Genomic DNA, 11,541 nt, shown 5'->3' on the forward strand with positions numbered 1-11,541 from the left:
CCTGCTGCATGGATGCACCATGTGCTCAGGAGCTCCCTAGAGAGGAAGAGCCCAAGCAGTTCTGATGTCTTAAAATGGGTTCTAACTTTTTTTCTAAGGCAGCCTGAAGTCAGGTGGCTGGCTATGCTGTGTTGGGGTCCTCTAAGCATATCTCCCAAATGTGGCTCTTTCATGGTATGGGTATTTTGAACTGTATGTAAATGAGCAGAGTGGCAGGAAACCTGGGCATCCTGGGAGTCAGTTCACTCCTGAAGTAAGTTAACTCCTGACCATTATCTTCACATCTTGAGGCTGACATACCCTCAAAGAATGTGAATCTTCCTGCTTTGCACATGTTGTAACCCATATGATTTGCTAATACACTATTACATGAAGACAACGTGGTAGCAATGCAGACCTCTCAGGCTATTCCAGGATTCAGGCTATTAAACATATTATATAAAAACATAAATATAGCTCCTAGTGCAAATGCCACCTTCTTTGTAAAAGGAGAGGTACTGGAAAATCTTTGGGCTTCAAACAGGAGCAAAATTGTGGTATGGAGCAGCTGAGACCCTTGCCAGGCTGGACAAAGTCCAAAGGCACTTTGTAATTATTTCAGGGTATGTCAGAAAACGACCCAGTCATTGGCACTGAGAGCATCACAGAAGTACAAGCTAAGCATAAAGATTGACTTTATGGACAGTTCAGTGGGCCATTAAATCAATCCATCAACCTATCTGCCTTTTTACTAGGGCTAAGCATGAGTTTAATCGCCCAGCCTGGACAACTGTCAGGTGTAATTGTCTGCAGATGAGAGACACCTATGCAGTGTCACATGGAAGAGAAGTAAATAGCATAAGGAAACTTGATCAGTTTTCTCCATTTTCCATATTCAGGAATCCAGCTGTCCAGTAGGCCACCAGAATGCAAGAGTTCTCAGGTATGTAATAAGAAAAGTCCACTATGGTGGCAAAAGGAGCTGAGATGATAGAAAACAAGTGATTGTCCTGATGAACCCTAAACAGACATGTAGCTGTGTCTGTTAAAATCTGCTCTCCTCCATCCAGCACTCCAAGTTTTTCATAATAAGTTAAATTTTACTACAAAATTGAGATCAGTACCTGACTTCCAACCTACCACATGTGTCAGCATTCTGAATTATAGCTTTTGATGCTTTATTCAGCTTGTTCCTTACAGGTATTATTGGAAATAGCTCTGTTGCAACTGATTTGTATTTTAATTTAGTGCATTTTGAGGGTTCCCTGCCCTTAATTTGAAACACTATAAAATGTCCGCTGGTGGTTCACGCTGCTCAGGATTCCTAGCACGTTCTCCAGGATCAGTGAAGCACTGCTCTAAAGGTGTTTGGATCTCAGCTATAATAAGCCATGAATGTCACCATGTCAGTCAGATGACTGTGAGATGAGGTCCTGCTCCATTTTTATTAATTGAGCTTCAGTCCACTACTTTTACTAACATAACAGAGATATTTTGCAAAACATCATCGAGGCAAATCATGAAAGCATGCCCTTGTCTGATGAGCCCCCATCCACATGAGGGAAGGTAGAGGATGGCAGCAATACATCCTCCCATACTGTTCTCCCTAATGCTGCTGCAAGCTCTGAGGCTCTCAGGACCGCTTCCTGTGTCACCAGCCTCTGAGCACGATGCTTCCAAATCCAGATCCAGCGCAGAGAGCCAGGTTTGCTGCTGACAGTATGACTTCAACTGGACAAAACTTGTTCCAGCTCATCAGACTTCTGAGTGTATCAGCTTTAGCTTTGCTGATAAAAAGTCAACAAAAGGATTATCCTGTAAAAATCCAGGGATATTATTGGATCTCTGTGGGCGTGAAGATTCTTATTTTAAAAACCATGCACATCTTTGATAAGGGTATTTGGTGATCAGCTTGCCTGTTGAGACAGCTTTTAAGCCCATCAAGGCTGTGCTATGTCAATGTCATGTTGTTGTAACAATGGTAAACAGAAAGGAGAAATGCTCATAGTCTTTATTTTTCATTCGCTCTTTTTCTAATCCCGTGATGTGAATAGTGCAACATTGCTGGAGGAGGATTTTTATTACAAGATAAAGGCTTGAAAGTCCTAGTATTATCAGCTCTAGATTAATTGGGGGAGAAGGATTCAGGGTGTATACCATCTGGTGAATGCTTAGTCTTTTTCTTAACATTTAGCCAGCTATTTTTTTTCAGCAATATCCTGTGATCTGGTTCAAGTATCCTCTATGTCTATTCAATTCAGAACTGGCTGTTTTAAGCCAATTTTGCTTGGCCTTACCTGGAGGTGTTTACTGTCTAGTAAAGATGTTCGGTTTCTGCTTTCTCTCTTTTGGGAATCACTGCCCACTGCACATTTTCGCTTTCAGCTGGACACCAAGAGGCAGGACTGCTCCCACATTGCCTCAGATTAGAGAGGAAAATATAATTAGCCGAACAGGTATAACTGGATACATTAATCCTGGTTTTTTTTGTCATCTATGACAGGTACAAACGAAATAAATACATAGCAAAAAGAGGAGAACTTGTTAGCATGTTGTAATCATGCACAACTAGAAACAAATTTGAAAAGCCTGGATGAAGTACTGAGCAGAGTTTGGGCACAGGACAACTTTTCTGCATGCTGCAAACAAGTACCTTCAGAGCCTGCCCCTAGCTGAAGCATGTGTGCGCTTCTGTGATGACTAAATGCACTAAATGGAACAAAATCAGAAGTCAGCACACCTCAATGATTTGCCCTCACACAGAATATAACTGTTTCCTCCTTGATAATAGAGTGACTATAAAAATCTTTCCATGTTAAATCCCTCATGACTAGTTTTTCTCAGGGGGCAGGTTGATCCACTGCTTCCCCAGTCTTCAATAACCTAGTGATATTAGTATTGGGTTTGTTGTTGGTATTGTTGTTGCTATTTGGGGGGTTCTGTTTGCTTGTTTGTTTTTCCTCCAGCTTGCTAATACTGCCTTTCCCAAGCCTGAGCTTTTGAGGCAGTAAATCACCATATGCAGAGTGCAGTAAAGCACAGGGTTAATTGCACCCTTGCCCTGCCGCAAGAGGCATGTGCTGACCCAGCACTCAGGCCCTGCTGAGCCTCCCCACTTCCCACCCATGGGCAGAGCCCAGCAAGAGCAGCCCCTGGTGAGCCCACAGGGTTTGGTGCAGCCTGGCTGGGCAGCTCTGGGCCTGTCTGCCTGTCTGCACACAGGTTTGTGGTGCTCTGGGCGATGCCATGAGTTATGCCCCAAGGCATGGGTGGCCGACACACATGCTGCTGGCACCTTGTGCCAAATGACTCAGGTCCTACAGTGGAAGTGCTCCCTAAAAAGCTGGGGTAAAACACCAGAGGAATGTACCCAGCCCAGCTTGTGACACCTCCCCACCCAGACTGTGCCAAACACTGGAGCAGAGGGGCAGGATGGTGGTGGAGCTCTCACAGGGGGAACTCAACCTGCTGCAATTTAGAATCATATACTGCAATTTAAAATAAGTTAATTGTAGGCATTTGCTGCCCTCTTGCAGCTCTGATTCTCTGTGAACTCTGACAACAGTGTTCAGTGACAATGTTACAGCATGGCAAGGTCTCTGTATTTCTCAGTTGGTTGTAGGCAGAGCAGAGCAAGCTGCTGGGCACCACTGGCCTCCCTGCAGCCCTCCTGGAAAGCCTATGCTGATCCCAGACAGGGGCTGATGTAAGGGGGAGATCAGCTGGGATGGCAGAAGCCCCTCATCTCTTTCCTCCATCCTTCTGGGGAAGATGGGGCAGCAAGCCTGACTGTCTACAGCAGGTCCTCTGGGTCCTCATGAGAGCAAGCCTGTAATCTTCCAGCTTCAGCTGTATATTCCTCTAGCAAGAAGTTTCAGTTTGGCCTCTAATGCTGTCAAGCACTGAGTGGCTTTGCTGAGTTTGATTTAGTGTTATGGTATACATTTTTTCAGAGATACTCATAAAATTTGGCTAATTTTCATTAATACAATTTTCCAAAAGGTATTAATATTGATATAGCACTTGTGGATACGTGGATAGTGGTTTTGAAAACCTGGACCTCCTCTTCACTAGATTTAAAGTATTGTGATTCTCACAGGGTGAGACTGCTTTGATGAAACATTGAATTCTGCAATGTCTACACCATAGTGCATTAGTCCTGCAGACTGCCTGCCTCATCAGCAGGAGGTCCTGGCACATCTTGGATGCTTCAGACAACTCTGTTATGTCACACTGTCAGATAACTGCATCCTAAAGAAACCATGGCTTATTAAAAGTACCTTGGTTGGCTACCTCAGATGTTGGTACTTGAGAGGCATGTACCTGAAATTAGGTCATGCTAGTTCTACCCTAAAACAGCAAAGAAATCAGTCAGTGGGGAGGTCCAGGAAACCATGTCAGATATTGCTTGTTTTTCTGTTTTGAGATAAAGGAAGGATAACATAGATGAGCTACTCCCAGTAGTACATGTAACAATCTGGCTGCCCGTGTGAAACTGATGATCCTCACCTCCAGCGAGTGACAATCCCAGAAGAGATAAACAGGTAGGCAAGGACTGGGGAAGAAGAAAACATAGGACTCAAATACTAATCCATAATCATCCCTGATGGCTGATTGTGCAGATGCGTGGGATTTACCCAGGGTTTTCAATGCGGGGAGGAGCCTAGAGTTGCAGGGTTGGTAAGACTCTCTTTTACATATAGTAAAAGTATGTAGGTTTTGCTGTACATCTGGTTTCTCTTCTGCTTAATACACATATAATCATCTCGAAGCTTGTGACTCACAATTCTGCTCACAACAGTGGCCACAGGCCTTAGCATCGAAGTCCACATTGCACAACACAGTGCTGTGCAGAGGTATCGGAGCTGGTCTGGAAGACACTAACTCCATGTGATAATGCAGCCAGGCTGATAAGTAGCTCAGAGCAAGCATATGTGGATCTGCTTTATTGTTGTCAGGGTATGAACTTGTATCTCTTCATGGTACTGCACAATGACACTGAAATACTTGTCCAGGTGTAGAACTACTTGGAGTACCTCTAGCTGGCACTGCACTAGATAGTCAGGGATGTTCATGAAGTTGTGAAGATGATGATAAAAGCTAAGGTTTGATTTTACAGTTACCCTTGTTACTACGGAGAGAGATTGAAGAATAGGGAGATTCTTCATCAAGCTTTCTAATTTAATAGCTACAGCCACTATGACACCTTGGGGGCCACTGAAGTGATGGCAATGTCCTCGGTTATTTCAGTAAGGCCTGGATTGATGAGAAAAGCAGCTGTGGGTGCACTGAGTTCCACAGACCTATGCTTATTTACTTCAGCTGGGAATCTTCCCCTTTGTTTGAATTAGATTGCACCCACTTTGCTTCTTCAGTGTTAGTGTGGTAGATACATTAGAAGTGGCTGATAACAACTTCTACAGCTTTATATGGAATGAGTACTAATGTCTCTTCTGTTATGTTCTAAAACAATCTGGGAGATCTGCTTAAGGTTGTCTCATGAAAAAAAGTAATTAAAATGCTGCCTAGAAATGGCATACCATGAAGTATCATTCATCTTTCAGGCCCTGGGATGGCTGTGCATATGTGCATAGCACACATCTGGACCTCCCTTGCTATCAAACCAAACTGGTTTGGGAGAGGGAAACTTTCACAGCCACCCAGAATAACTGACAGACCTATGCTCCCTACAGTACAACATTGGACTGGAGCTGGAAATGTTCCATATAATTGAAAGCCCATTAGCTAAAGCAAGAGGGCAGAACATGACCATATTTTGTTTTAATAGGCTCGGCTATTATCCTTGGTACACATTACAGGAAGTTCTTGCTAATGGTGGCCCACCCCAGAACTTCAGTTTGCAAACTCATCTGGAATAAGCTGGCTGTGACATTAACTCTTACATCCCAGCTAAGGACATCAGTAGATTAGTTGTCATAGCCTGGAAGCACCAGAGGCCTCAGTGGGCCTGCAACTGGCATGCAAAAGAAATCTACAGAAGAAAAGTCCAGGAAACTCATAACTGAAATGGAAGGGATTAGTTTAGCAAATAATGGTGAACATTCAGCCAGACTTCCCTTTGAAGAAAGTGAAAAGGCTTTTATTAACAAAAGAATTGCATCAGGAATGAAAAGCAGACCAAAGGGCCTGTGGGGATGCTATTTATACCCTAACTGTCCCAGTTACACTTTCTGTGATCACAACTACACTTGTTTCTGCCCAAAGAGTGAAGTTTTGATTAACTTTCCTGGCTCTGGGATGGCAGTGCAGCCCTGTATCCTTCCACTAACATTAAGAAAATCCTTGGAAACAGTAAAAACATTTGGCATTTTTCTCAGTTTCGGGTGAATACATCCTAAGGATTTACTCCATGACATCCCAAGATTATGCATTGCCCAGATTTGTGTATGCTTGGCTAGATTATAAAGATGAACCTTTATTATTTCTCCCTATGGCAAGTTTTTGCTGGAACAATGTGGGCTGCATTTATGCTTTAACTGTTCTTGCAGATGGTGCATCAGGATGGAAAACCTCCTACTTGGGCAAGCTCTGCTGATTCATGTTAATTGTCCACATGCTTTAAAGAGCTCAATGTTCTGAAAAAAAAAAAAGCAGCATCAAATACCTATTTTTATTGCTTTAGTTCATCACTATGTGACACTCAAACATGCATTTGAATGGATTAAAAGGATTTCAGCAATTTGATGTAGTATGTAGGAGGTGGTTAATACATTAATCCTTCTGATGTACCTTCTGCTCAGATATGCAATCACTAATCCCCAGATAAATGCCACTTTTATAGAAGGGAAACTGAGGCAGAGATGTCACCAATTTGCTTAGTGTTACATCAGAATAGGAAATTGAAACTATCAGTTTTTCTGCCCCCAGCTCAAAAATGTTTACTAGAGTGCCATACCACCTCAGAGCAGGCAAACTGTGCACCAGGACCAAGGAGTACTGCTCCTGTCAGCTGAACACACATGAACACACACACAGGTATTTCCAAGGTAAGTGTTTTTACCCTAGTCCTTCTTTATATCATTCTGGACATCCTCACAGAAACTGGATGAAGACAGTATGTTTCCTGGTAAAAAGGAACATGACATATCTATTACAGCCCTGGCCTAGTTTTCCCCTGGAGACACTGGCTGCACTACCAGCAGGTCTCAATTTCTGTGTTTCAGAGTTTAGGAAGTGTGCTGTGCTCACTTTTTAAAGGCTATGTTGAGTCTTCCAGCCAAGCTACAGAGTCTGAAGCTGATACCTTGGCCTGGAAAGGAGCATTAGCTCCCTCTCCTATTAGGTCCCACTACCACCCTAGCACTGCCATCACTAAATTCCCAGTAAGGGACTGCACTTCTCTGGGAGCTGCACTTCTCTGGCTTGAAGGCAAATGCCTATTCTTAGGCATTAAAGGAGGGTAGGCACCTCCTTTGGTGTTTTTATCCATCTTGCTCTACCTTAGGTTTGCAAGAAGAGGATGGATGAATATCAATAGCTGCTGAAGGCTGGTGTGCATCCCCTTTGCCATTTTATGACCTGTTTACACCTCTTTTTCCCTTCAGGCTACTAATTCCTGTGAAGCTTTTCTCCTTTGATTCTTGGTGTGCTGTGGCCTTCAGTCTCCCTTAAATCAATGATGGTGTCTAGGAAATCCCTTGCATATCAATGCTCTTTTATCTTCAGTGTTTGTAGCATAGTAATTAACTTGTTGCTGATCCTTAATCACTGTTCCAATTAAGGATAAACATCCAACCACCAAATACCTTCTCCTTATAGCCTTCGATATGAGGAAAAGGTACAGTGGAAAGGCACCTCTCTGAAACCAATCTAGAAGGAGCACAAAAACTGAATCTGAAATTCTGAGGATTCAGTAAGTGTTGCATTTTCCCTTTCATTTAAGGTTGTATAGTGCCAACATTCTCTCTCTGTAGTGGGTTTGCATGGCCAAGTTTTGGTAGCAAGGGGACTACAAGGGTGGCTTCTGTGACAAGGCACTTCTCCCACGTCCTACAGAGCCAACGCCGGACACGTTGCTGGCCAAGGCCAAGCCCATCAGCAATGGTGGGCGAAAAAGAACAGATCTGAACATCTGCAACCAGAGAGTGGTGTGAGAATATGTGACAGCAACAGCTCTGCAGACACTAAGGTTAGTGAAGAAGGAGGGGGAGGAGGCGCCCCATGAGCTGGAGCAGAGATTTCCCTGCAGCCTGTAGTGAAGACCATGGTAAGGCAGGCTGTCCTCCTGCAGCCCGTGGAGGTTAACAGTGGAGCAGACATCCACTTGCAGCCCATGAAGGGCCCCATGATGGAGCAGATGGATATCTGAAGGAGGCTGTGATCCCATGGGAAGCCTGTGCTGGAGCAGGTTTGCTGGCAGGACTTGTGATCCCATGGGGACCCACACTGGAGCAGTCTGTTCCTGAAGGATTGCATCCTGTGGAAGAGACACACACTGGAGTAGTTAATGAAGAACAGCAGCCTGTGGGAAGGGCTCACACTGGAGAAGTTCATGGAGGTCTGTCTTCCATAGGAGGGATGCCATCCTGGAGCAGGGGAAGAGTGTAAGGAGTTCTCCCCCTAAGGAGGAAGGAGCAGCAGAGACAACGTGTGATCAACTGACCTCAGACCTCATTCCCCATCCCCTGCACTGCTGCGAGGGGAAGGAGGTAGAGAAATCAGGAGTGAAGTTGAGCCTGGGAAGAAGGGAGGGATGGAGGGAAGGAGTTTTAAGATTTGGTTTTATTTCTCACTACTCTTCTCTGATTTGATTGGTAATAAATTAAACTAATTTTTCCAAGTCAAATCGGTTTTTCCAGTGAGAGTAATTGCTGAGTGATCTCCTTGTCCTACGCTGAACCACAAGCCTTTTGTTACATTTTCTCTCCTGTGCAACTGAGGAGGCGGGTGATAGAGCAGCTTTGGTGGCACCTGGCGTCCAGCCAGGATCAACCCACCTCACCCTCCTGTAGCCTGGGCTTATTTGCAGTCAATTTTTCTAAGGTTTCTACAATACACTGAATGAGCTCCTAGGGAAAGCAGAAAGAATAATGCATGCCTTTGGAATCACAGCTTTCCAGTTGCAGAAAGATGGGGAAAACAGGTGATTTACATGGCAGAATGGCTCTCTCCTTCCCCTTATCAGCAAAAACAGAACTGAGGGAATGCTTTAGGGAATTCTTACATTAAAAATCCCACTGAAATGAAAATATTTTAGTTGTTTCTAGCAATTTATGAGATACAAAATAATTACATTTTGAATCAAAGTAAATTGTATCCCAGTCTTTGCTCATTTGCTTATTAACATCTCAGGCAGTACCTATGTTTACAGCTTATGACTAATAATCTTTGTACTCCAGACAGCAAACCTGTAGCCACAATAAAATACAGCACATAGGGACCAAAATGAAAAGAAAATGTAGTCCAAGGGACAGCCACATAGCAAACCACTGAATTACTTTAGATAAGCTGTGAAATGTTGAATCATCCTGACAGTGATGTCTTTACTCTTTTCACTGTGGCAAGATCTTATTAACACTTTTGGAGAGTGCCTGGGAACTGCAGGTATTGTTATTTGGTTAGGTGTGAATTCAACTTCTTCAGAAGCAAGCCTAGGCCTGATTTAAATGCAACATACAAGATTCTCATTTTACCCTTCTGATAGTCACCACCTGGTGATTGCACTGGTTCTGAGTACTCAGTACCAGCAGAGCCGACTGATTAACAATTTCTGCTGTCCCCTAGTCAGGATGACCATGGAACATGGTCAATTCTTCCTGCCTCAACAAGATTTTGTGAGGCTCACAGGCAACCAGTGGCAGAGAAGGAAGACAACTGCTAATACCAGGCATTCTGGAAGACCAGTCCTCAATATTTTCTATTCCAGCTGGATAAAACACCAGGAACTCACCTAAAGCCTGATTAGCACACAAGTCAGATCAGATTAGGTACACCAGTGGTGCCCAGCAATTGTCTAGTTATGGGAGCTCTGTGCCTGTGTGTGGACAAGTAAAATGCAGCAGATGGAGATGGAGGCTTTGTATTATGTGATATCAGACCTAACCACATTGCAATCAAAGACTGATTTCTGAGGCTCCATCACATCCTGGAGCTTTCAGACAGTCACACATAAACTTTGTTGTGAGAAATTACTTCGTCCTTAAAGCTGTGTGAAATCAGTGTTCTGGGCAGCTCTTCTCCTGGCAGATGGTATAAAAAAAACATCCAGCATGAGAATGAATGGCTGAAAATAAGTGTTCAATTGTCCTTAGTAAATTCAATAACTTCAGCCAATTTTTGTAAATATTCAGCTGTGGTTTCTGTCAGAGTTAATGTGAATAGGAAGGTGGACTTCCTTCCAACTGGATCAAGTGACAAAGGCATCTCCATCAGCTCTGGACCCCCATGTTCTTGCCACACAGCCACTCTGTCACCATCTGAGTTTCTAGTGTACATCATGACTTCTTTGTAGATCTGCAGGCTGTGTTGTTATCCAGGGACTGCAGGTTGCTAAAGCCCTTTGAACCTCCATCGGGTTATATTTTCTGCAGGAAAAATAATCCTTTATATTAGTCAAATTTAAATTATCCTGAATGAATGAACTAATGATGCTTACATATTGCATATTTTTCTGAAAGAAAAAGGAAAAAATAGAGTGGTTTGTTTCACATCAGCTAAAATTTATTTTCTACTATTTAAAAAGCAAGAGCACAAAACACAAAAATCTGTTGATTCTGAATTAGGACCCTACATTATCAATGTCACAGCAGCAGCTGAGGTGCCCAGCAGTTATGTTTCCAGCAAAATGGACAATGAATATGTGTGAAGAACCTGGGGAGCCTTGACATTTGAGTCCTACTTTTGAATCCTAAGAGCTTCCAGGTAGATGCCTCAGAAGACCAAGGATTTATTGTGAGAGGAGAAACATCAAATGGAGCTCTGGAAATAACGGCAGAGACATTTATCTGGGTTATGAAGGAACTGACTGTGGAGCAGTTAAAGTCGCTGATGGCCACCCAGGGAGCTCAGCAGACTCTCTCTCACCCAGAAGATCTGCAGCAATCTGCCTGCTTACTTTGCCTTTGATAGCTCTTTCCTAACTGCTTCTTAATCAAAGGGCTGGTTTCAGTTGGTCAAGAAGGATGGTGGAGTGGATACATCAGAAAGTCTCACATTGTCTGCAGCTGGGACATGTCATGGTCCCAGAGATAACCCAAACCCTGCAGCTGTGACCTGAGGCACATTGCCCATAACACACAGAGAGGGGCACCTCGAAGGCTGAGTTAGACACACAGGTTATAGGAACATGTCTTGACCCCAGCTTTTAAGTTCAGGTTGTTTAGGAGGCTAGAGGCACAGGAGACTGCCACAACCAGGACAGCAGAGGCCCGTTACTACTGGAAAAAACAGAAAAACAGCACAAGGTTCACTTTTACCCCATGTAAAGAGAGGAAGAGTCTACTCATATCTGTCTCTTACTGGATGGCATACTGGATAGAGCACCCCCCCCGAAAATGGAAGATGGGAGGAGAGGTTTCTAATTGCCTTTCCATATGAGTTAAT

At 43.7% G+C, this 11,541-nt stretch overlaps 1 protein-coding gene across 1 annotated transcript; it reads left to right on the forward strand.

Moving 5' to 3' along the window:
- The first annotated feature begins 1,649 nt into the window (after positions 1–1,649).
- On the forward strand, positions 1,650–9,605 carry LOC104394703 (hyaluronidase-4-like). Its single transcript, XM_010004336.1, is given in 6 exon segments — positions 1,650–1,875; positions 5,656–5,978; positions 5,980–6,220; positions 6,223–6,330; positions 6,333–6,437; positions 9,505–9,605. Coding segments are annotated over 6 exon segments (1,104 nt in total).
- Positions 9,606–11,541: the final 1,936 nt, after the last annotated feature.

This window comes from Chaetura pelagica, unplaced genomic scaffold (assembly GCF_000747805.2).
Source record: "Chaetura pelagica isolate M959 unplaced genomic scaffold, ChaPel_1.0 scaffold68, whole genome shotgun sequence".
Classification (NCBI taxonomy): Eukaryota; Metazoa; Chordata; class Aves; order Apodiformes; family Apodidae; genus Chaetura; species Chaetura pelagica.